This window comes from Panthera tigris, chromosome D4, assembly GCF_018350195.1.
Source record: "Panthera tigris isolate Pti1 chromosome D4, P.tigris_Pti1_mat1.1, whole genome shotgun sequence".
Lineage (NCBI taxonomy): Eukaryota > Metazoa > Chordata > Mammalia > Carnivora > Felidae > Panthera > Panthera tigris.
Window position 1 is genome coordinate 10,336,641 of NC_056672.1, and position 26,459 is coordinate 10,363,099.

The 26,459-nt window shown below is 47.7% G+C and overlaps 1 protein-coding gene across 3 annotated transcripts in view; it reads right to left on the bottom strand.

Moving 5' to 3' along the window:
* KANK1 (KN motif and ankyrin repeat domains 1) overlaps window positions 1–26,459 on the bottom strand; it is a 140,262-nt gene that overhangs the window by 24,609 nt on the left and 89,194 nt on the right. For all 3 annotated transcript variants that reach the window (XM_007077461.2, XM_007077460.2, XM_015535421.2), the window contains exon 3: window positions 5,851–8,517. In XM_007077461.2, the coding sequence (XP_007077523.2) occupies window positions 5,851–8,517 (2,667 nt within the window). The remainder of the gene's footprint in view (window positions 1–5,850; window positions 8,518–26,459) is intronic.

The window sequence follows — 26,459 nt, forward strand, 5'->3', positions numbered from 1 at the left end:
TAGAAAAAAAGTTTCCCAGCTGAATCTGACGGGCAGTCCGGCGAAGAGGTACGTTAAGAGAATAATTCTGCTCAAAGGGCATCAAGCGAGAGAAACCGAATCCAAACTTCTCATGACACCGGAGGGCACGGCAGCCTCCTGGCTTCCTCTCTCAACCGATACTTCCAAGGTCGCGAGCAGCCACTTCCGGGTCAGCTCTTCGGTCTTCCGGGTCAGCAGGACCTTCCCCCTATCATGCCATCAGACACCCCAGGGTTTCAGAAGCATTTTGTCTGGATTACATGACGCTCTGGTAACACTTATTTTAAAAAACTGCGATTAAAAAAAACCCCAAGACCTAGGACAAGTAGATGGTGTATTATTTGAGCTAAGATAAAACCAACTAGAAATAGTTACTTCTGTGACTTTATTTCCCCGATTTTGCTTTGGCTCAGATCTCTTCTACAAAATTACTTTCACAGTTATGGGAATGATTTCAAGTTCATACTTTTTTTTTTTTTTTAACCCAAGATAACCAAGAGTTCAAATACGAAACTGATTTCAAAAGCAGTTCTCCCCCTACCCAACTCGTGTGCATGTGCTGTCTCTCAAAAATGAATAAACATTAAAAAAATTTTTTTGAAGCAGTTCTTCTGAGTATAAGAGTTGAGTTTTCTGTGAATCGCGGCAGGCAGTTAAGTTCCGCTGTTAGAGTTTTGTTTGTATTTGTTCAGAGACAAAATATGAAGTACATGAAACTCACACTACCAGCAATCAAAAAGGACTTTATAGATATACGCACCCCGATGTTCACTGTAGCACTATCAACAGCAGCTAAATTATGCAAACAGCCCAAGGGTCCATCAACTGATGACTGGATAAAGGAGATGTGGCTTATGTACAGAATGTAGTATTATTCAGCCATAAAAAGAATGAGATCGTGCCATTTGCAGCAACGTGGATGGAGCTAGAGGGTATAATGCTAAGTGAAGTAAGTCAGAGAAACACAAATACCATATGATTTCACTCACACGTGGAATTTAGGGAACAAAACAAATGAACAAACAAAATAAGAGACAGACCAAAAAAACCCAGACTCTTAAATATAGAAAACAGATGGTTCCCAAAGGGGAGGTGGGTGGGAGGACGCTGAAATATGTGAAGCAAATGAAAAATACACTTACTGGGGCACCTGGGTAGCTCAGTCAGTTAAGCATCGGCTCTTGATTTCAGCATAGGTCATGATCTCACGGTTTGTGAGACTGAGCCCTGCACCAGGCTCTGTGCGGACAGCACGGATTCTGCTTGGGATTCTCTGTCTCCCTCTCTCTCTCTCTCTGGCCCCTTCCCTGCTCACTCTCTCTCTCTCTCTCAAAAATATAATACATAAACATTAAAAAAATACACTTATCATGAAGAGCACTGAAAAATGTATTGAATTGTTGAATCACTATATTGTAAAACTGAAATTACTTTAACACTATATGTTAAGCACACTGGAATTAAAATTTTCAAAAAGACACATTGAGGAAAAAAAGTGCTTTACAGAACATCTTTGGTCATCAACAGATTGCGGCTGCGTCAAAATTATGACAAGGTCTCTTGAATCCTAGAAGAATGTTGGTGACCTTCTATGTGAAAAATAGAGTATGTACAATTCAACTTTTGTTATGAAATTACATCTCTAAAATACAGAGCCACACACATACACACCTGTATACACCAACCACACAAGGGGTTACCCCAAGAGAGCACAAGGAGACTTTCCCTTTTTATTTTGTGCTCTTCCTGAACTGTTAATTTGTTACGAGCACATATTTCAGTTATAACTTTAAAAAACTGAATCGGGGTGTTAGGCATTATGGTGCTACAAAAAAGAATGTTCTTTCACTGTGAAAAAGTGATGCCCTCCCATCTCCAACCTAGAAAAATGGAGAAGTCTCTGGACTGCGCACGAATACACAAAATTCAATTTAGGCTTTAGCTTTAGCTTTTACGCAGACTCTGAATGACTCAGAATTGAACACTTATTCTGTTTGTTTTGTGTTTTCCCACTGTTACCGGTATCTTTATCTTGATAGAACTGTTTGTTGGGGAGGCATAATAATTGAGGGAAGAAGGTGACGGCCAGAATTATGAAGACAAAAACTTGGATTAGAAACAAAAGGCCATTTGTACAATTTGCATTTGGGCCACTTGTTCTATATCTACACTTCCATTTCTGGAAGTACTAAAACAGCAATGACAGCCAGCATTTATTGATCATTTACACTCTGTGCTGCAGACTATTCCAAAAGCTTTCCTCCTATTGACTCATTAAATCTTCATTTCAACCCCACGAAGGAACAAAGACAAATTGTCCTAGTGGCCGAGAAAAGAATCTGAACCCAGAATGTCCGGCTTCAGAGCGAAACTTAACTTTTTTTTTTTTTTTTTAACTTTTTTTTTAACGTTTATTCATTTTTGAGACAGAGAGAGACAGAGCATGAATGGGGGAGGGTCAGAGAGAGAGGGAGACACAGAATCTGAAACAGGCTCCAGGCTCCGAGCCAACAGCACAGAGCCCGACGCGGGGCTGGAACTCACGGACCATGAGATCATGACCTGAGCCAAAGTCGGACGCTCAACCGACTGAGCCACCCAGGCGCCCCAAACTTAACTTCTTAAAATAAAGTACTAGGTTCATGTAAGGCATCATTTCTATGCTCATTTGGTGATGTCAAACTCAAATTCCACATTGTTTTCACTGGGGGAAAAAAATGCCTATGCTCTACATGAAATGTATCCTAGACTGGGCGTGAACAATATTCTGTATCCTACAGAGCCCGCGTTAAGTCCCAGTGATTCTGACACGCCTTCACTCTTCACAGCCTGCAAGTGCTGAAAAAGCTCTACTGTAACAAGCTACTTTAATTTTCAGTCCATATAACAATAACGAGTAACAGAAGCTTAATGCTCTGGGTGAGTCCCTAATCGGACTCCTTCTTCACTAGAACTTTAGAATACAAATGTGATGTGAATTACAGAAATACTTTATTTTTAAATGTTTTTTAACATTTAATTTATTTTTGAGAGACAGACAGAGACGGAGTGTAAGCAGGAGAGGGGCAGAGAGGGAGACACGGAATCCAAAGCAGGCTCCAGGACCTGAGCTGTCAGCACAGAGCCTAAAGCGGGGCTCGAACTCATGAAGTACGACATCACAACCTAAGCCCAAGTCGGATGCTCAGCCAACTGAGCCACCAGGCGCCCCCAGAAACACTTTAAATTTGCTCTTGTGTGCTGGGAGGGGGCTGCCACTATGACCAAATAAGTGTTATTAACAATATTCATACTTTTGTTCAAATGCTGTAGGTCTCCTGTATTTTAGCTGATTAAATCGGTGTTCGTTTGCGGGGTCAGATCTAAACAGGGATGTCAAAACCTTCTCCCTGTTCCTGATGCTCATGGTGTCAGGCGGGTGACTGCAAGGGTACAACTAAATATTTTTGGCAGGAATGTGAAATAGAAACCCCAGTTTGGGGAGGAGGGAGGAAGCTGGCAGGAAAATGTTCTTATAATGGATGATGCATTGTACCATCTGTGTCTGGAGGTATTTAAGAGTTTTATTTTGACTTCACATCTGACATCATGATTTTTAAAAAGAAGTAGAAACAAACATATTATTAGTTACTTAAGACTGCTTCAGTCCACGTATCATTTTAATCCTATTTACTCTAAATTGACCCCTCTGTACATTTACTAGGCTTGATTCTAAAAGGCAAAAACCCCACACATCAGCTGTCATTGCCATGTTCATTTTTTTTCTTCTATGATAAGCTATCTCTTCCATAGAACGTTTACTAGAAACTAACATTAATTCAGGTTTGAGAGTGAAAACCTAGGAACACATAAAAGTAATCTATTTCAGCCTATTTTAATCATTACTCTTTTGACTGTAAAGGGAAACAAAGAATTAAAAATTTTTGTTAATGGTTTATTTACAATTCAGTCTATAATACATGTTTTCATATCAAATTAAATGCACACCATACAATCCATTTGAAGCATTAACATTCATTTTACCTGAAGCATTAGTCAGAGCAGAGAGTGTGGGGTTTTTTTAATTTCTTTTTGAATGTTTTATTTCTTTTTGAGAGAGAGAGAGAGAGAGAGAGACACACACACACACACACACACACACACACACACACACACACACACACACACACAGTGTGAGCAAGGGAGAGGCAGAGAGAGAGAGGGAGACCCAGAATCTGAAGCAGGCTCCAGGCTCTGAGCGGTCAGCACAGAGCCCGATGCGGGGCTTGAACCCACAAACTGCATGATCATGACCTAAGCTGAAGCTGGACACTCTATCGACTGAGCTCCCCAGGCGTCCCGAGAGTGTGTTTTTAGTAGCTTTCCAAACCTCAAATACAGTTCAGTGTGTCAACAAAAGAAGCCACACGGGACACACACGATTAGCACCATCACCAATGACAATAAAGGCTTATCCCGGGCTCACCGTGTGCCCGCAGTGAATACAGAGGCAGCCTTATAGGATGGGTGCCCTTCTGTTCCCATTTTACAAATAGAGGGTAAAGAAGGGTGACTCTGTCTCCCCAGATCATGTTGGTGTGAGAGAGCTGGAAAACCAGGAACAGAACCCTGTCCTACGATGATAAGATGCACAATTAGAGACACATGGCAAAGGGAAGTCCTTCTAACGAGGCCTGCTGGGAAATACTGTTATGTCCTAAAACTTTCTGGGGTAATTTCTCAATTAGTTTCAATTTAAAGAAAAGCTGGGGTGAGCAGGAATCCCCCTGAAGAGAGGAGGGGAAAGACAAAAATGTAAGCACCTATCAAAATGAACCACGGGAAAGGCTCTCTTCTCTGAGTTCGGGCTGCGGACGCCCTTATCAGAGAGGCCTTTCTGGACCACCCCATTTCCGATAGCTACCCCCCCACCCACCCCCCCGGCCCCAACCATCTCCACTCGCTATCCCTATAACTGGAGTTCTTTTCTTCATAGCATGGATCATCACCTGACATCCTTCAGATCTACTGTTTATTGCCTGTGCCCTCAACAGGAAAGTAAGCATTGTGATGACAGAAGCCTCTAACTGTGCTTGGAATGGAGTAGGAATTCAATCATTACCTCCTGAATTAGCAAGTGAATTCATGGAATCGCTCTCCCTTGGTAGAAGTTTTTAAGCTTTTTTTTTTTTAATGTTTGTTTATTTGAGAGAGAGAGAGAACACGCATGCGTGTGATTGGGAGGTGGGGGAGGGGGGAGGAGACAGAGAGAGGGAGACCCAGAATCCCAAGCAGGCTCCAGACTCTGAGCTGTCAGCACAGAGCCCGATGTGCAGCTCAAACCCACAAACACGAGATCATGACCTGAGCCAAAGTGGGACACTTAACCGACAGCCACCTAGGCGCTCCATACCTTGGTAAAAGTTTTAATGAGAAACATTTTATGCCAGTATGTGTCACTGATCACATACAGGTAACTATGATTACAAACTGTGGGACTTTTTCAGGCTGTCCTGTATAAAATGAGCAAGTAACTAGAAGATGTCGAAGCAAACCGGTGCATCCCAGAAGACAGCCACTAGGCCAGCCAACGCTGGCTTGCTTTTCTGCTCCCGGCCACAGTCGTCAGCCAGAGGCCAGTGAAACCATCAGACAACGAGAATCAGCAGAGCTGTTTCTGGGTTTTGATTCTTGCTGCTTATGGGTGTTCCTGCTATGCACTACCATTCTAAAGCTCTCTCCACGGTTCCAAAAAACATGGTTCCAGCAATTAAAAAGACCCATACCTCCTGGAAGTACATTATTATTCCCACCCTCCCTCCTCCCTGGCTGCCTCAGAAACCCACCTACCTGTGACTTTACCCAGACTCATTCTTGGGAAGTCAGGGTTCCTCAGCTCCTCCGTACTTGCGGACTTCATGACTGAGTTGATCGAGGACAGGGTGCTAATGAGCTGCGAGTTCAGAGAGCCGATCTGCGAGTGCGGCTCCCCAAAAGCCTCTGCCAGCTCGCTGTAGTTCTCAGCCAGCAGTGTCTGCTGCTCAGCCAGCAACTTCTGGACCCGCTCAATGTAATGATCCAAGCCGGTCACCATTCCAGCGGGAGCCTGGGGCAGGGGGCTCTCCGCGAACTCGCCAACAGGCCCATCTCCTACGCCGACGCTCCTCCTGCTGGCTGCCAGCCCCAGAGTCAACTGCGGAGGGCCACAGGCGATGGTCCTCATTTTGAGACCAACCAGATAATTGTCATTAATATTTATCTGCCCCACGCCTGACTCTCTGGTCTTCACGGCCGACGGCCTGTCAAACCCAGAAGTGCCAGAGAGCACGGTTCCAACTCCGATGGACCGTGTGTTGGTGGAGGAATTGACATCCTTCACGCGGCCTTCTCCTACGGCCACCGTCCGCATCTCCACGGTCTGAGTGCTGGTCTGCTTGTCCAAAGTGCTGAGGGAAGTGCTGGTGCAGGATTCCGCGAGGGTAACCACCTCGGTGTTGGTGCCCCGGTCCACCTGCTCCCAAACCGTGCTGGTGTGCCGGCTCGCGGTACGAGGCACCGCCATGACAGCAGCCTCCACCTGGCCAGCGGCCTCCGTGTTCACGCTCCGGGACGTGAGCTCCTTCGGGGGGCAGACAGTCACATCAACGGAACAATCCCCGCAGCCGATGGATCGCACTTCTTTGAGATTCAGGTTGGTCTTGAGGAGCGACAGATCGTGCACGGACTCCTCCGTGTTGCTGCCCGTTTCGCAGACGCTGATTTCCACACCCACGCTCTTGTCGCACGTCTCCACGGACCTCCCGGTACCCTGCTCGTGCGTTTCCACCCTCTCCTTGACAATCCACCAACTCATGGGCAGCTCGGGCCCCACGAGCCTGCTCTCACAACGGGGCCGGCAGGAGACGCCCAGGCTGTGCATCTGCACGGCGCTCCCGACACAGGCATCCGCCAGGTCCACGTGATGGCCAGCCGTCTGGTCCCTGGTGGCCACCACCGCCTCCACCATCTTGCTGAGAACCAGCGGCTGGGCCGTCACGGCTTTGTCCGCCTTCTTCCTCGACCCCGCGGCCTGCAGCTCTTGCTTGAGTCTAGTCATCTCGCGGTCATGGGTGGTTTCTTTCAGTTGCACTTCCAGGCGGTAGATCTTCTCCTTCAAGGCCTCTATGGTCTGCTGCTGCAGCTCGATTTCCTTGTCCGCTTCCGTGGTCACGCCAAGCATGGCCTCTGTCACGCCGACCCCACAGTTCCTCGACTCGGTGGCCGTCCCGACGGCGGCGTCCTTCCGGGTCGCGGAGCCCCTGCGGTACACCACCACGCGGTCCATGGTCTCGTCGGCACCCACAGCCACGGACCGGCACTCCCCGTCCTCCCGGGGCCCCGAGGAGGCCTCGCAGCTGCCGTCCTGGATCTTCCGCTCCAGGGCCTGCATGTCTGCCGCGAGCTGCCGGAACTCCCTGACGCTCTGCGCGCTCTGTTCCACGCGTTGCACCTCGTCCTCCTCGTAGTCGATGTACAGTTCACCTCCGCCGCTACTGCGCCGGGCCCTGGAGAGCCGCTCCAGCTGCGACGCGCTCCCCGCACTGTAGGACCGCTTCCTCACACCGCACGCGTCGTTCTGGGCTGTCGCTCTCTGGTGTTTCAGCTGCGAGGCCAACTGTCTCTTCTCCTCTTGCAAGACGGAGATCTTCACCTGGAGCACGGGGATGGTTCGCACCTGCTCCTCGAGCTCCTTCAGGCGCTTCAGGGCAATGGCCATCTGCTCGCGGATGTGCTGCAGGTGCATGGGGCTCACGTTGGTCACTGGCGTGGAGATCCCTGAGCTCAGGGGGCTGTGGCGGATGGAGCTCCCCATGGGCGACGTGGTGGCCACGGCTGGGGCATAGCCGCTGTACTCGCCGTTGCCTTGGTATCCATTCTGAAGTTGGTGCGCGGCAGGATTGTGGTTTCCGGAACCCATGAAGGAGGAGAGCGAGCTCGTGGAGCCCATGCCTCCAAAACTGGCCAGCCTGGGCCTGCGGAACTCACCCGGGGCCACCTGCATGGTGACTCTCTCCTGTTCCAGTCTCCTCCGGGTCTCCATCAGCGTCTTGGTGACATGAAGGTTGTGCTTTGGGAGTTGAGGGGAGGGCGGTGGCAGCTGTCGACTTTCTGGGACGGTAAGGAAAGGGGGTGAGGTCTCCGGAGGGGCAGGGGGCCTTGGGATGGGAGTCGACGTAACGTGGCTTCTGGCTAGCAGGAAGTGAGGACACTGCCTGTTGTCATCACTGTTGGAGGACGAGAGGGATTCCGTGGAAGTCCACACAGCCTGCTGACCAGGCACGGCCCTGCTTTCCGGGCATGGCACCGACGGCTTCCGCCTCTTCTGGATGTTGAGTTTCTTGATGGTGTTTCCTTTCTGTATGTCGTCCACGTACTTGAGGAAGTCTAAGTCCAGCTGATAACCATAGGGGGTCTCCACAAAGTAAGGATCTTTCTGTTCCTTGTCAGGATCTCCGTTCAGAACATCATCTGTTTTTCCTAGGAGAGCGAGAAGGGAGTATTATAATGCCATGTGATACACTCAGTGATAAAAACCAATATCTGTATATTCGGCAGTGTGGCAGACTAGTGTGATTTCAGAGTTGACGGACTTCTGTCTGTTCTGATCCTGGATCTACAACCTGACAGTTGGGTGAGTAAGTGAGTATACCCCTGGGAACTTCAGCTTCTCCCTGAGTAAAAATGGAAACAAGTATATTTACCTCATAAGGTTGGTAAAGAATGTAATGAGACTGTGGTTTTAAGGATCCCAGGGTATATGAAGTCCTTACCAACTACTTTTATTTTTGGAAAGAACATATTGAAAAGACTTGTGTTTTCAGGGAGATCATTTCTTTTGTTGTCTACAGGCCACTGAGGTATAGAGAACAGTCCTTAAGCCTCCTATTTTCGGGGTGCCTGCGTGGCCCAGTTGGTTAAGCGTCTGACTTCGGTTCAGGCCCTGATCTCACGGCTTGTGAGTTTGAGCCCTGTGTGGGGCTCTGTGCTGACAGCTTGGAGCCTGGACCTGCTTCGGGTTCTGTGTGTGTGTGTGTGTGTGTCTCTCTCTCACAAATAAAGACATTAAAAAACAATTTGTTTTTTTTAAAGACTCCTATTTTATAAAGTGAACTATGAGGCACCAAAGGTGAAAACGCTTAGAATAAAGGACCACATCAGTGCAGATCTAGGAAGCCCGGGACGTGAGTTCTCCCCACCACTGGTCTTTTGCAGACACTGCAACCTTTCTAAATGGTGGCCGAAAGCACCCCAGTGCCTGACCACCACCACAAGATCACAATTTGCCTTGACCCTTTCCTTGCGGAGAAAGCCGGGGGCAATGAGTGATTAACTCTAGCAGCATGTGTGTAAGAACACAGAAGGCAGACTTCAACTCTTCGTGCCTTCCCATTTAAAAACCACCACCACCCCTGTCCCAAACGGAGGAGAACTTTTCTCTCTTGGATTTCTTTTGGACAAAACATTCGATCTTCCAAGAACACCTCCTTTTGTATTTGTAACACGTCCAAACAGATGCAGAAGAGAACGAAAATAAAAGCAAACCTATACTCTAAACACTGGATCATGTGGCATTCAGTAAATGCTACTTGGGGCTAAACCAAACATTTAGAAAAGGAAACACAAGAACTTTTCAAGGCACAGACCTTGCTGCTGACCTGAGCTGTGCATTTCAAATAGAAAAGCAAGGCCGTTTTTGTTTGTTTAAATTGCAGGATTAAGTAATGTGTTTTCCTAGAGTCATAATAACAAGCTCTGCTTTTTTTTTTTTTTTTTTTTCTTTTTTTGAGCAGTGGAAAGATCCCAAAACCAATGAGTGAAAATGCAAGCCATGTGTACCCCTGCTCCTATCCTGGGTGTAAAAACCCACCACATTGCCGGACAAGCATTTCCAGTTCACTTTATAAAATTTGGGTTGCCTGCCTGTCCTTCCTAGTCCAATCACTGCTGGGCATTTGCACCTGATAGGGTGAAGGCACTGAGTAAACCTTTTGCCTCCTCTTTCCTCTGAAAAGTTGGAAAGAAAAGTACGAAAAGACTGCCAAGCAGTGGAGTAGAAAGGTTATGTATTCTTCGTGTCCTGATTTAAAACAATATTAAGCTGTTCTCCCTGTTCCTATTTAGGCACTGGATTTCATTTCTAAAACGTGGAAATTCTATTGGAACCAGGTGCTCAGCTTTAATCCTTTTCTAACCTCGGGGTGAGCTGATGAGGAGCCGGTACCCGAATACTTGGGCTCACGCTAGCAGAATGCTTCCTTCCTTCCCTCTTTCTTTCCTTTTTAACTCCACACGGGCAACACGCTCGCTCAAAATATGCAGCCCGACCTGTTTCCAGAACTGTCTGCCATTCCACAAGCAGAGAGAAACCGCCGGCTCGGGTGTCCAGAAAAAGCAGGCGGATCTGACCAACGGGATCCGGCGATTCTAAAACCGGGCCACCGCTCCCGCAGGCCACGGGGAGCGGGTGCCCAGGCCGGAGACTGAGCTCCGCGCGCGCATGCCCGCCGCGCTCCGCTCCCCGCCGGGCCCGCTCGCCTGCCCGCCGCCCCGCCACCAGGTGCCCGCGGCGCCGCGCTCCCCGCCGGCCTGAGGCTCGCCGCCCGCCGCCCACCCGCCGGGCGCCCGCTGAGCTCCGCTCCCCGCCGGCCGGCTCCGCTGTCCCCGCACACCCACAGGCCCGCTCTCCTCTCTCCCCGCCGGCCTGCCCCCCGCCCGCCGCCCCGCTCACCAGCTGGCTCCCAGCGCGCCCGGCCCTGCCTCGGGCGCCCTCGATCGGTCTTCACCCCGTAAGGAAAAGAGGTTCAACATTCGTGCACACTTCGCCCGGCCACGCGCAGACACCATAGGCCCGGTGCTCGCCAATGAAGTCTCCCTCCGGCTCCGGTGACACCGCCCCCCGCACACACTCAGCTGCTCGGCATTCCCTGCTTTCTTAATGAAAACAGGAAACCGGCAGCGTGTGCAAATGTGGGTTCTCCGTCCCAGGCGTCGCCAGGCATAAAAATAAAGCCCGCAATTTAAACCTCTCCACACAGAGGTTCTGTGTCCGCCGTACCAGCCACTTCGTCCCCGAAGAGTTTGTGTGCCGGTGTGGAAACTAAGCAGCCTGGGGCCTGGGTCACCTGAGGAAGTTCCAGGCACAATGGGCGCCACTGTCCCCTGCGGGAAATCTCAGCACTGGGCTCATAACCAGTGACAAGCAGTCATCCTTTGACAGTATTAATCTCAACCGCGCCTGTGCCACTGATGAAAAGCTCTTCAAAAACAAACACCACCCCCCACCTTTTCCCAGCTACAAAAGTAGTCCATGCTTATATTTAAAATAAAATAAAATAAAATAAAATAAAATAAAATAAAATAAAATAAAATAAAATAAAATAAAATAAAATAAAATAAAATGTAAAGTAAAGTAGAATAGAATAGAATAAAATAAAATAAAATAAAATAAAATAAATAAATAAATAAAATAATCCCGTACAGGCCATTTAAAGAATGAAAAAAGTCACTCTTCTCTCACCATCTAGTGGTAATATCAATACTTTGGTTTAACTCCTAGATTTTTCTGTGTTATCTCTTAACATGGTTATTTTACCCATCTGCAGTAGAAAAAGGTAATTTTTGTGTTCTTTCTTTTCAAAAACGCTTTTTTAAAATGCACTGATTTAATGTCAGGATTTGGAACACAACCAAACACATCACATTTTTCAGTGACATTTAACTGCCCGGCTCATTTTAGTTGTTTCTTAAATGCACACTGAATTATCCCCCAAATGAACTCTGGACTTCGAAATCTGGGAGTCAGGAAAGGTTAGAATTCAACCACGTTAAGGTTTGATCATTTCCTAATACTGCTTAAATCAGACTATCTTAAGTGACTTCTAATCCAAATTTTATCCTCCAGCAACTAAAAAAACAACCCGTGTTTCTCAAGGTGTCATTTTTATAATCAACTGTCCACTGTGTATTTCTTCTACAGTTAAATAAAGATACCCAGGGTCATTTTTTGCCTCCTGCTTTCACATACAATACCACAGATATGGCACTTAGAGGACCCTGAATGTTTTCCCAACTTTTCCACACGTGTATATCCTATCCCTCTGTGCTAGACTTTCATGTATCTTGAGCAACAAATTAAAAAAAAATTTTTTTAATGTTTTTTTTAATTTTTATTTTTGAGAGAGACAGAATGTGAGCGGGGAGGGGGTCAGACACAGGGAGACACAGAATCCGAAGCAGGCTCCAGGCTCCGAACTGTCAGCACAGAGCCGGACGCGGGACTCAGGAACTGCGAGGTCACGACCTGAGTCGAAGTTGGATGCTTAACTGACTGAGCCACCCAAGTGCCCCATGAGCAACAAATTTAATTTTAAAAATTTCCTTCACTGCTCCCCCTTGCCAATCATATACATCAATTAGTAAGATATGGAGAATAACAAGGATGTTTAAAAATGTTTACTGAGGGAATCCCTGAATATACAGTATTACTTAATGAATTTTTAAGAACATCTTAATACTCTGTAGACAGAAGTTGTTTGTTCTACATAGCGTTCAAGACAGCTCTTCCATGAAGCTGTTTTCGGTTTTTTTTTTTTTTTTTAAGTTTATTTATTTATTTAGAGAGAGAGCACAAATGGGGAAGGGGCAGAGAGAGAGAGAGAGAGAGAGAGAGGGAGAGAGAAACCCAAGCAGGCTCCGCACCACCAGTGCTGAGCCTGATGGGGGGCTTGAACTCACGAACTGCAACATCATGACCTGAGCCGAAGCCGGACGCTCAACCGACTGAGCCACCCAGGCGCCCATCAGTGGTCATTTTTACACTGTAGAATCATGAGTGGTTGTATGTTGTTCTTCATATTTTATAAATTTTTACAACACCTACATATTCATCTTTTTAAAAAGATTTATAAGTCACTGTTTGGAAAGCAGGAGAAATATATTGAAATCAACTCCGAGAAAATTCATTTGGGAGGGGGATGAATGGGCAACCATGGCAAAGACAGCTAGATGTTCCCCAATATGTGTTATTCCATTCTTTGACACTAAAAGAACTCCTGGTTTAGCTAGGCATACATGAAGATTGTATTTCCCTGGCTTCTTTTACTGTTAGTATGTCCATATGCAGAAATGTTATGAAACAGCGCCCCCCCCCCCCCGCCCCACCCAGAACCTCCCTTACAGGACACAGGAATAGCTCTCTGCCCTTTCTTGTTACTTCCTCCATCCTGCTGCCTGGAATGCAGATGTGATGACTGGAACACTAGCAGCTTCATTGGACCATGAGTTCACACATGTACGGATGGAAGAACAATGTGCTAGAAAGAACCTGGGTCTCTAAGAGCTTTGTGGATCAGAGCTATTATACCACCCCTGGAAAGCCACCTCTATACTTCTATGTGAAAGACAGATAAACTTCTCTCCTGTTTAGCTATTCGATGTGTTGGGTCTATGTTACTTGGAGCTAAACAGAATTCTAATGGATACAGCAGTCTCTCTCCCACAAAAGAATTAAGACCAGGGCAGCTGGGGGGGGGGGGGTCAGTCAGTTAAGCATCCCACTTCAGCTCAGGTCATGATCTTATGGTTCCTGAGTTGAACCCCGTGTTGGGCTCTGTGCTGAGAGCTCAGAGCCTGGAGCCTGCTTCAGATTCTGTGTTTCCCTCTCTCTCTCTCTCTCTGTCCCTCCCCTGCTCATGCTCTGTCTCTCTCTCTCCCAAGAATAAATAAACATTAAAAAATATAAATAAAGGCCAGATCTTGAAAAAAAGAAAAATGTTAAATGATTAACTGGGGAGATGTTATAATAAAACATTTTTATTATAAAAGTTTCATTAATTCAAGAGTAATTAGGAAAGTATAAAAACAACAGTTTAAGAAAAATCTCTAAGTGGGTTATAAAGAGACTCTTAACTGCCTGAAAACTCTTTAGGTGGGGCGTGGGGGGACTAACAGGGTTATGTCTGCTTATATATAGCCAAAAACCGCTGTCTATGTCTGCAAATTGAATCCTGAAAGTAACAGTTTCCAACTAAATATTCTGGAATCAGAGGTCTGTCCCTGGGGTTTACAAGAATTTTCTACATGTCTGGAAATCCAGTGGTGGAGACTGATCCAGGCACTACCTCTGCCTTCATTATATAGCATTTATTAAAAGCTTAATTGGGTGCAGAAAATGGTCCTATTCAGTGGAAAGAGTAGGAGGAAGGATTGTAAGAAATAAAAGGAGGTATAGTCTCGCTGGGAAATAAATGCCAAACATCCTAAACATAACGCTAATTGAGATCAGTTACAAAAGCATATTATGAACAAGAACAATATGATAGTATGTGAATCATTAATCAAAACAGAATGGAGTTAACCGAGGGCTGAGTTTTTAGGATAAGGTAAGTGATGACAGAGTGTTAAACAACAAGAGGTAGACGATAAAGAGCCAGGGCAGAGGCTGCTGGTGCAGCTGGAGGAAAGGGGTGGTCAGAAAAGAGGAGGATGGCTGGGCACCTAAGAGGCCACCAGACTCAGGCACCGGACCGGGGCATCTTGTCTACTTATAGTCACCCTTAGTTTGCACACCCAGCCCCATGCTAAAGGTTAAAAGGCATCAGTAAAGATTGTCTTGATGCTGTGTGTGGATTAGACCAAGGTAGGCACAGAGTTTAAATTTAAGGGGACCAAGTGGAATGATATAATCCCCAAGTGTGAAATGTGGGCCAACCAAATAAAACGGTATTCCTACATTCGACTTACAATATTGATAAATAAAAGCAATCTTAGTCCTATCTATCCATCCAACCGTCCATCCATCTATCTATTGTCACTCACTATTTACCAGGCACTGTTCTAAGAGCTGGGAACACAGTGTGATGAAGGCTTACGGTCGGGGGGGGGGGGGGGGGGGGGGGGGGCCCATGGGGAAAAAAACAAATAAAATGCAAGGCAGAAATGAAGAGGTAGAAACACCAGAATCTGTACTGTTGTGTCCAGGTAAGCAGATGGGCTGCTAAGAGCAGGTGCCCAGCTTCTTGGGTTCGCATCATCTCTGAGCTGACCTACTTGCTAAACATCAACGGTATCAGAGTCCCTCTTCCCCCTTCTCTCTCACGACCCAGTTTGTACAGTTTGCAATTTAGGGTAACCAAACACCAAATGTGACAGCACCAACTAGAGACAATGAGGCCAAATTCCCTTGTGTTCAGAGAGAAGCTGAAATCAACAAACTAAGGGTAATTCTACTCTTTATTTATACATTCCCCACCTATCAAACTTGGTGCTCCATGAGAGTGGCCCGATTTATGGCCTCCGGAATAATTTAAAATTTCTTTGCAGTTTTTCAGCATTAGTCAAGTGAAATGGAGATACGGATATCTCAAAAATAACTTTTTTTAAAGTAAGCTCTATGCCCAACTTGGGTTTGAACTCAAGACCCTGAGATCAAGAGTCGCATGCTCTACTGACTGAGCCAGCCAGGTGCCCCCAAAATAATTTATTTTATTTTTTTATTAAAAACATTTTTTTTAAGTTTATTTATTTTTACGAGACAGAGAAAGACAGAGCGTGAGCAAGGGACAGGTAGGGAGAGAGGGAGACACAGGCTCTAGGCTCTGAGTTGTCAGCATAGAGCCCGACGCGGGGCTCGAACTCAGGAACCATGAGATCATGACCTGAGCTGCAGTCAGATGCTTCGCCGACTGAGTCACCCAGGTGCCCCTGAAAATAATTTCCTTTAAATTAAGAAAGAATTATATGACCTTGATTTTTCTTTTCTGGTGCAAAAAGGCGATTTTATTGAAGCACGGGGACAGGACCCGTGGGCAGGAAGAGCTGCCCGATCTTGATTTTTCAAGCGAATTAAACTTACTTTCCAAACAATATTTGGTTTGGGCAGACAAAAAAATTTAACACACTCCCTGGGAGGTGGGAGATCAGACAGGTGGCAGTAAACTCGTCACGGTATTAACCTGTTTGTGGTGGTTCTCAACTAGGGGTCATTTTGCCCCCCAGGAGACATCTGGCAATATCTGAAGACGGTTTTGGTTGTCACAGCTGGAAGGGGTGTTACTGGCATCTCGCGGGTAGAGGCCAAGGTCGCCACTAAACATCTGAGAGCGCACAGGACAGTCCCACTCTCCCCGACAAAGGATCATCCAGCCCGGGATGTCAGTAGTGCTGAGGCGGAGAAGGCCTGCGCTCAAGGCAGGGGGCAGAGTAACAACCTCTCATAGAGCAACTGAGTGTTTGGCCCCGTACGTCATGGTGTTCGAGCCCCTCACCTCCCGGGGCGGGGGTGGGGGAGGGTGGGGGTGGGGGGGGCATGACATCATGCACCAGTGACAGGGTGAAAAAAACACGACTTCTGAGTAAGAAAACATGACATATTTTCTACACATTCTACCACACGGAGCCACTCTTTAATAGGAGCAAAACGCACCAAAGGTTTCTGAAATAATATGTCCTGGTGGACTTTTAAATGGCCAAAACTTTGGTATTATTAGTTTATCTATTAGTTAGGAGACAAGGACTTCTTTGTGCCGATGTCACTGCTGCACACGCTCAGCCCGATCACTGACGAACCACACCTTGAGAAATAATTACACCCATGTGCCACCACTTCCACACATTTTATGGATTTTTCTTCACCAGATACTCTAACGTGACTGTTGAAAATGCAGAACTTTGCTAATTCTGGTAACTGTACTGTCTCTCCTCCCACAAAGCATGAAGGCTTTGTCCATGGAGCTGAGTCAGTCCCCGAAAAGCACATAATTATCCTGGATTCCCATGTTTAAAAGCAGCAGAGGGGCGCCTGGGTGGCTCAGGCGGTTAAGCGTCCGACTCTTGGTTTCAGCTCAGGTCATGATCTCACGGTTCGAGAGTTCAAGTTCCCCATCAGGCTCTGTGCTGGCAACCGCGAGTCTGCTTGGGATTCTCTCTCTCTCCCTCTCTCTCTCTCTCTCAGCCCCTCCCTTGCTCATGCTCTCTCTCTCAAAAACAAACTAAAAAAAAAAAAAAAAAAGCAAGCAGAGTTGCAAGCATCCTATTGTTAGAAGCAGTAAAAAGATTCCACGTCAGCCAAGGCTGGGAGGCAGGAAAGAAAACCAGTAGGACGAACTCAGGGAGGGGTGGGGGGCAGTGGGGGAAGTTCTAGCCAAGCTAATTACTCCTAGCATGAGAGCGACTGAGTTCCAAATGAACTTTCCTAGGCTCGCATCAGCGGGACAGGGAAGAGAGCAAAGTGGAACAGATCCTTCTGGACGGGTTTAACCTGAAAGTTCTCCCGACGACATTGTTGGCATCAAAACTTTCATGGGGCGCCTGGGTGGCTCAGTCGGTTAAACGTCCGACTTCGGCTCAGGTCACGATCTCGCGGTCCGTGAGTTCAAGCCCCGCGTCGGGCTCTGGGCTGATGGCTCAGAGCCTGGAGCCTGCTTCCGATTCTGTGTCTCCCTCTCTCTCTGCCCCTCCCCCGTTCATGCTCTGTCTCTCTGTCTCAAAAATAAATAAACGTTAAAAAAAACAAACAAACAAACAAAAAACTTTCAGACCCAAGGACCTTCCCTGTACCAAATCCACAAGAAACACTATCGGCAGAGAGAACACAATACAAAGGAGACCAACGTAAGTGTTCCTCATTCTGCTTTAAAATAACGTGTGACAGGTGAGATTTCCTCTTGTTCTTTCATTCGCCGAAGAGTTACTTTGACACGAACGCTTTGTCCCTCCCAGTTACCAAACCTCGCACGACAGAGACCTGCTAGGAGTCAGAACCTGTTTTGTCAAGCCCGAGTTCCTGTTCCGGGGACCTGCCTGCCTCCGCCCTGCCTTCTCCAGGTTGCAGCTGTTCTGAACAGCCACCCCAAGGCTTCGGGCACACGGGAAATGACAACGGTAAAGAAAGCGAAAGTGTTAAGCCACAAGTTCACAGGAAATCCCAGGCCAAGTGAGCTGTTGTACAATGAACTGCAAGTATTATACAGGCTTGGCTTGGTGAGAGGGCTAGGTTGTGAGACGGTGTGGTTTCTCGTGTCCGTAACTCTTTGCAACTCCTGTTGGCTTCTCCCTCTGAACGTTTAGACTTCCTCTCGCAGCCAATCTCATCTCTGCTCTTTTAACCTGTGCCCGCGGACACATCTTCCACGGTCTCCCATCACCACCCCTTTCCATCCCGGCTCCATAATCCCACACCCCATCAAGGGCAGGCTGATCGAGAGCAAATGCAACGACCAGACCGAAAGAAGGATTTTATGCTCCCGTTTGGCGGATATTTATGAAGTACCTACGATGGGCCAAACCCATGAGCTAATAAGCACGTCAGACACAGAGCCCGTTTGGGTCAACCTGGGAAGTACAGGCGGAGACGGAAGAGACCGGGGGAGGAGTGTGGCACGAGAACACCAAGGACAGAGCGGGGACCCCACCAGGAGGGAGTCTGGAGGGCCCCACCATAGCGCTGTGCTGAGGACCCCGTGCAGGGTGTGTGTCTGCAGGGTGGAGGGGAAGGCGGTGGGAGAAACTCTAGATAAAGAAACCGCACACCCACAACCTGTCACTTTCAGGCACCGAACAGAGGGGCTCTGTCCCAAGCGAGGCAGAGAGGGGACTGCGCCCCAGCCGTGCAGGGCCCTGGGAGGCACTCTTTTCCCAAGTGCCCTGGGAAGCTAGAGAAGGGTTCTCAACAAGGGAGCAAACTGCTCAGATCTGCATTTTAGTAAGACTGCTCCGGCCACATGCTGGAGTACGGATCGCAATTCCCTTCAGCATCCTGCATCAGGTTTCCGTGGGTGGCTCCCAAGGCCCCGTGAATTTTTCTCTCGGTATCACACATTCCCTTGCACGGTGTGAGTTTTATTTATTTATTTTATTTTTATTTTTTTGCACGGTGTGAGTTTTAAAACAACTCGATGTAAGTGCTCGCCACAGTGTTAAAACCACCAGAACCTACAACGTGCGTTTGGGGACCTGCGGCCTACACCTTCCCCAGAAATCCTGAGGAGGGAACGGAGAGGGTCTGACAAATCTCAGCCACTCTGGGCTGGACTGGGCTGGAGACCAGGGTCGGCTCTCGGGGACTCGTCCCCTGGAGCTCTATCCATGACCTCATTATGCTGCTCAAAAAGAAAATATTTTTCTTCAAAGCAGCGGATGACTCACTGTGGAGAAAAATGATAGGATTTCCTTTTCTGAAAGTCACTAAAACATGATAAATCTAACCTGGGGGGGACAGGGGTGGCACGGGGGAGGGTCCGACTTAACTGGCTCTGAGATGCAGGGTACAAACTTGGTGTGTCCTTGAAAATCTAGGACGGGAGCAGGAGGGACTTCAACGTGACTGTGAAGCGAAGACAGCACTGCCCCTGACACCAAGCAAGCGTCTCTGTGCAGGAGGGAGAGCGAGACAGGAGACAGGACAGCGCGTTATCACCTCCCCTTAGTGCTCCGTCCCAGCCGATACTTTACCCACACCTGGCCAGGGGCCGGCTCACCCAGCAGGGAAGGCTAACGACAGAGAGGACAGAGTCTGGGAGAACGTAAGCAATGCGCTCCAAGAATCCAAGACTTCCACTCACTAAGCTGGTCTCCGACCAGCTCAACTTCAGGCCCCTTGAATCACCTGTCATAGCCTGCCTGCCCGACAAGGATCTCGCTGCAGGTGGCCCCTCCCTGTGGCCTGAGGTGCGTACAACATCTAGAACTCAGAGAACACGTGCCACCTGTCAGTTATTCTCAAATGTCGGTGCACCTCAGATCAGCTATTCATTTATTTATTTTTTATTAAAAAAATTTTTTTTAACGTTTATTTTTGAGAGAGACAGAGACAGAGTGCCAGCTGGGGAGGGGCAGAGAGAGAGAGGGAGACACACAATCAGAAGCAGGGTCCAGGCTCTGAGCTGTCAGCCCAGGGCCCGACGGGGGACTCGAACCCACGAACTGCAAGATCATGACCTGAGCCGAAGTCAGATGCTTAACTGACTGAGCACCCAGGCGCCCTAGTTATTTATTTATTTATTTTTTAATGTTTATTTATTCATTTGAGAGAGAGACAGAGAGAGGCTTAGAGGGAGAGGGAGACAGAGAATCTCAAGCAGGTTCCGTGCAGTCAGCACAGAGCCTGATACGGGGCTCAAACTCACCAACTGTGAGATCACGACCTGAACTGATATCAAGAGTTGAATGACTGAGCCTCCCAGGTGGCCCTCAGATCAGCAGTTTAGAGACAGCACCCACCTGGCTCAGAAGGTTTCTTCTGGCTTCTCACTGTCCCACTCAGGGAGAATTCCAGCATCAAAATACTGTGATTGATGATATAGGAGATTACACCCTGATGAATAAACCAGGGACCTCCGAGGCCATGATGTTCTAACAAATACACTAGAGTGCCAACTAACGAATAATGGAATTATGAAAACAAAATCATCACTTAACAGCCACTATAACAGTGGCTGATTTGGGAAGGAATCCTCACCACTGGACATAAAGCTTATGAGCAGAGACTGTGCTGAAGAACAGGTTATTGGGATGGCGTCTCACTACCTTCCCATAAAATACTTATCAATCACAAAGGGAAACAATGGTCACTCTTCGGTGCAGGAAGCTCACAGACAACCTCATGGACCAGGCGGTCAAGGCTGACGTCACGCGACCCTGAGGGCATGAGGGCATGCTCTTTCTCCGGTGTTCCTGCCTAGAAGGCATGGCGTGAGTCTGGAAACGTGGATGGATCCTACTTGAAAGGCATCCCGCAGAACAGAAGGTCTTTCTTTAAAACCGTCAAGGTCGTGCAAGAAAGGAAAAGGCCAAGAACTCTTCTAGGTTGAAGGAGACTTACAGAGACAAGGTATACGCATGACAGACATGGAAAGAGACGGAGCAAATGTGGTAAAAGGCTAACCACTGGGGAATCTGAATCTGGGTTGAAGGAGGAGTGAGAATTTCTTTGTAAATTTTCCATAAGCGTTAAGTCCTTTCAAAGTCAATCACACATATACGTAGCTGTATAGGCGGAGTCTAGAGAGGACAGTAAACTCTCTTTGCTTGTGTCTTTAGGGACATGAGTACAGACAGCCAGTCACCAGGGAGCAAAGCCAAGACTCTGCTCATAGATGCGAATGAGGCAGCTTGCTTTTTTTGTTATTGTTTGGTTTGAGTTTTTTGTTTTGTTTTTTTAAATCGGGGCCTGATGCCTCTGCTGTTCTGTATGACATATCCTTTGACCAGTGTTACATCTGCTTGAGGGATCCCTGGCAACGCAGAGGGCTTCTCAATGATTAACCTTGCAGACTGCTTTGTCAGGAGCCCCATTAGAGGGAAAAACGTCTAAAAGCTCCTTTCTGGGGCACTGAAGAGTCTTCAACAATTTGGCCCCAAACCACCACCTCCCAGGTTCCTTCCCACCCTGAACCACAACCCACGGAACAACCTTCAAGCCTAACCACCTTCGCTCGTTCTTTTCCCTCCACCCGCCCCTGCCCTTCTCATCTGTCAGAATTAGCTGTGCTGTCCTGGCCCAACCCAACAGCCCATCCTTTGTCGAAGCTTCGCTTATCCTCAACTGCTCTGCCCTGGGAGGAACTGGTCACTTTCTTCCTTCTGTTCTAAAACACTCGGTCTACACATGCGGATGAGCAGGCGGGTCTTCCCCAACCAGACGGTGTCTCGGGCCATGGAGGGCGGGCGGTGGACAGGAACGCAGAATTTCTTTTTTTATCCCTGAGTGCTTGGCACACAGTGTGATCCATATATGTCGAAATGAAAAACTCCACATCTAGGCATCTACAGATTAATGAGGACCGGTGGAGGAAGAGACGTAATGATTAAGAGCAGGCACTCTGGGGCCAGACTGCCTGGGATTGAATCCTGGTCCTGCCACTTTCCAGCTGTTGGCAAGTTAGATCCTATTTCGGCCATATAATTGGGAAAATAACAGACCTGCTTCACAATGCTGTTGCAGACTGCTTAGATCGATGCCTGCGGTCTGTTATTATTTACTATGACTGATCACCCTCTGTGGCTGGGTGAAGCATCCCAGATGATCCAGAACGCCTCCCCTTCACCCTGCTTCTTCTCTCACACTCCATGAAGCTAGGGTTTGAGGTGTTTAGCCAATGAGTTTGCTAAAACTTTGAGGTCTATGTGGGATCTGGCTTCCGAGAGCGGATAGGGGAGATGTTGGCTGGGTCGTGCAGGGGATGTGCGTGTGGGAGCACAGGGACACGGGGGGCATGGAGAGCAGGCACCAGTTAAGGGGGAGAAGTCCTGGGCCAACACCAGTTATGCAGGAAGGAGGTAACAGAAAACAGGAGCAAAAGTAGACGAACACCCCCAATCTTCAAAACTAAATTATGGCCAGGGGCACCCGGGTGGTTCAGCTGGATAAGCGTCCGACTTCGGCTCAGGTCCATGAGTTCGAGTCCCACGTCGGGCTCTGAGCTGACAGCTGAGAGCCCGGATCCTGCTTCAGATTCTGTGTCTCCCTCTCTCTCTGCCCCTCCCCTGCTCACGCACACTCTCTCCCTCTAAAATTACATAAATGTTAAAAAATAAAAAAAACAAATAAATTACGGCCAAATTAAAACATTCCTTCCTCCTAAGAAGGGGACATGAGTAGGCACTAATTTTTTTGAGCCATCTCGTGCTTCCAGCTCTACGGCAGCCCTAAGAGTAAAGCCCTCTTTAACACGCTGTGCGGAGACGTGTGCTTTCGGACCACGGGGCACATCTCTGTGACGGTCTAGGCTGGCTTGCCTAAATTGGGGAAGGTATACTTTTCAATAAAGAGGAACAGGAGCTATAAATATTTCCCAGGTCACTAACAAGCAATGGGCAGCAGGGGCCGGGGACCGCACAGAGCAGAGACAAGTGTGGTATGCGTGAAATGAGAGGGCTGGTGGGACTCTGAGATTCCACGGAAGTTTCTTCCAGGCTATGACCCTGTGACCATACTGCACTCACAATGTCACGACACCGCATGCAAGGTGCTCAAGCGAAGAAAGCGGTTAATGGTGGCAGGTGTCAGACCAGATGAGCCCAGACAGACAGTGCCTGTGGCCTCTTTCTTTGCCCCTTTCATCCCGTAGCACCTTCCCTGACGTGTCGCATCACCCGGCACGGCCCAACCGGCCCCGAACGCGGCCCCCCTTTGCTGCATCATCAGGTCTGGCCCGGGCATGTCGCCAGAGTCCAGAAGCCAGGCTACAGGTGAGCGGCTGGGAGGGAAGAAAGCGGAAAGGGTTACGTTCCTGGGAACGGAATGGGCTGTGTCTTAATGAAAGGCACTTTGTGTGAAGGGGCACGTGACACTGCAGGGGCCCTGAGGTTTACACAATGGCCCTCTTCTCCAGTGCTCCGTGCCAGCGCTCAGAGGCGACGACTCGACCCCAAATGGGTCTCGAAGTAGGGCCCTTCACCCACGGAGGCACTGCTCTCTAATGTTCACCACCTAACGTGATGAGACGTTGCTGAAATACAGCCTGAAATATCTGTCACGGATGCACAGGAGAGAAGTAGCCTGGGGACCAAGGGCCGTTTCTTCAGAACTTTCTTCAGAAACAAGCATGTCGTGCTAAGTGTAAATATAGGAAATGTGGCAGTTCAAAGGGTAATTCTGTGGAAAGCAGAGGAGTCACACAAGCCCAAACACTGGGCTTTTCTAACAAAACAGCTTGGGTTTGGGGCGTGGGGTGGCGGGGGGACAGAACTGAGGTAAACTGTATGAATCACAGCCCTTACTTTGTTTTATAGTGTTTATATAAGAGCAAGAAGCCAGCTTTAAGGCACCCAGAACGGTTCCCCATTTGAAACACAGAGCTGAAAACAAATGACCAAAAATGGATTTAGCAACAAAAAAGGAAATTCTGGAACTGAAATACACCATCAATGCAGAAACTCAAACCATAGTATCTACGTACAACCTTTCACTCCCACGACAATGACATCTTTATGTCGAAGCCACAGCTAAAGCTGAAATGATCAATGAACCTAAAACCAAGTACCGAGTTTTCATTTCCAGCTTGTAATAAAAGCAAATTATTTGTCATAACCTCTAGCGCTCCCCCCCCCCAAACTTCACCCTCTCCCCTTTTTTTCTTCTTTTGGGCTTTCTTACTTACCTACCCAGGAACAAAATAACTATGATTTTCAGCAAGCAGGAAGCCAAGCCTCCAGCATACTTCCCTCGTCATTAAAGGAACTATACACATTAGCAGGCAGACAGCCCAGGAGCTGCTGGAGAGAATTTATTTATACCCATTTGGAATTTCCTGACCAACTAACAGCCTGCTGGCTGCGGGGTTTCATTCCAGCACTCCAGGCGTCAGTGAGACAGCAAAAACTACCACCCAACAAAGTCGCTAGCGAGGATCTTAACAACAAATAAAGAGGTGGAGACAGACCTCTCCTGTGCCCCTTCCTATTTTTCAAACACGCTATCCTCATGTTCTTTAAACATGTGAAATGCTAACCTAAAAGTGTAGCTGCAAATCAACTAATTCTAGGAAGAAGTCAGAGAAGCAGCACATGTTTTCTGTGCACCACCCCCCACCACCCTAACTTATTCCCTCCCAAAAGCCTCCCTGTTAGAAGAACTTTTGAGCTATGGCTCAGTAGCCGTCTGCTGAAGGAAATGATTCAGTCGAATGCTGAGCCCAGGCTGGGCTGGAGGCAAGTGGTTCCCCCGCTTGGTTTATTCTTCTGTAATGCAACATGTAATTTGAAGGCTAAAAACACTCCCGGTTGTAAACCACAGACCCAAGCCTTTTTTTCAAATCGCTTTAAACATTTTTATCCAAAATCAATCATGTGACTTTCAAAGACACAGACTTAGTTCCCAAACAAGTGCATTCTGTCTTAGGATGGTAACATCTCTCAGCAACCTTTTGTTTCTGTTCTAAAACCTAAGAATGATGTGCTTCTCTAATGGAACATTATTTCTGAGAGAGAGAGAGAGAGACAGAGTGCGAGCGAGCAGGGGAGGGACAGAGAAAGAGGGAGACACAGAATCCAAAGCAGGCTCCAGGCTCTGAGCTGCCAGCACAGAGCCCGATGCGGAACTTGAACCCACGAACTGTGAGATCATGACCTGAGCCCAAGATGGATGCTTAACTGAATGAGCCACCCAGGCACCCCAAGAAAAGGTACTTTAAAACCTGCTCTTCATTTGTTCCTAACAGCACTGGATAAAAGTGACTCCAGTAGGGGGCGCCTGGACGTCTCAGTCAGTTAAGTGTCGGACTCTTCGTTTCAGTCAGGTCATGGTTCGCAGGTTCGAGCCCCACGTCAGGCTCCACGCTGACAGAGCAGACCCTGCTTGGGATTCTCTCGCTCCCTTTCTTTGTGCCTCTGCTCTGCTCCCTCACTCTCTCACAATAAATAAATACATTAAAAAAAATAGTGACTCTAGTAGAACAAGATTTACTGAACTCTGTCTATGGGGCAAACAAGCAAAACCCGTTCTAAACAAAAAAGAGAGATTAACAAAGATTAGGGTGACTCCAGATCACCTGCTTTGCAAAATTCGTAACAGCGGACAGCTATGCACAGAAAAGCCAAATTTTTTCAAGAATCCCCTGAATTCGCCTCGTGTGACTGGTCCATCTGAGTGCCTGTACACGTCCTGAGTCTCACTCCATTTACCTTCTTGTTCCATCTTCCCGACACACCGCTGGTGGCTGGATGCTTATCTTTGGGACATACACCTTTCTGTGTGAAGCTACAAGGACCCAACTTTTTTAAGAGGGTGTGGGACTCATTTGGGCTTGTTTGATGAGAAATGAAAAAACGGATTAAAAAAAAATGAAGAACAAAGCTTCGAGTGCCAGACAGTCTGAAATACAGGGTCCAAATAATTCCAAATTATTTTATCCAAAAACACCTACCTTAGATGAAAGATTTGAGTTACGGGGCATCAGGGTGGCTCTGTCGGTTAAGCATCTGATTCTTGGTTTCTGTTCAGGTCATGACCTTACCATTTCATGGGTTCGAGCCCCACATCAGGCTCTGCTCTGACAGTGAGGAGCCTGCTTAGGATTCTGTCTCCCTCTCTGTCCGCCCCTCCCCCACTCATGTATACACGCACACGCTCTCTCAAAATAAACTTAAAAACAATTCTTCCTCTTTGGTGAGCTTCAAAATGAGCTTATTGAGATATTTACATACCATAAAATTTGCTGATTTTTTTTTCAACGTTTTTTTTTTAATTTTTTTATTTTTGGGACCGAGAGAGAGACAGAGCATGAACGGGGGAGGGGCAGAGAGAGAGGGAGACACAGAATCGGAAACAGGCTCCAGGCTCCGAGCCATCAGCCCAGAGCCTGACGCGGGGCTCGAACTCACGGACGGCGAGATCGTGACCTGGCTGAAGTCGGACGCTTAACCGACTGCGCCACCCAGGCGCCCCAAAATTTACTGATTTTTAAAAGTGTATATATATAGTT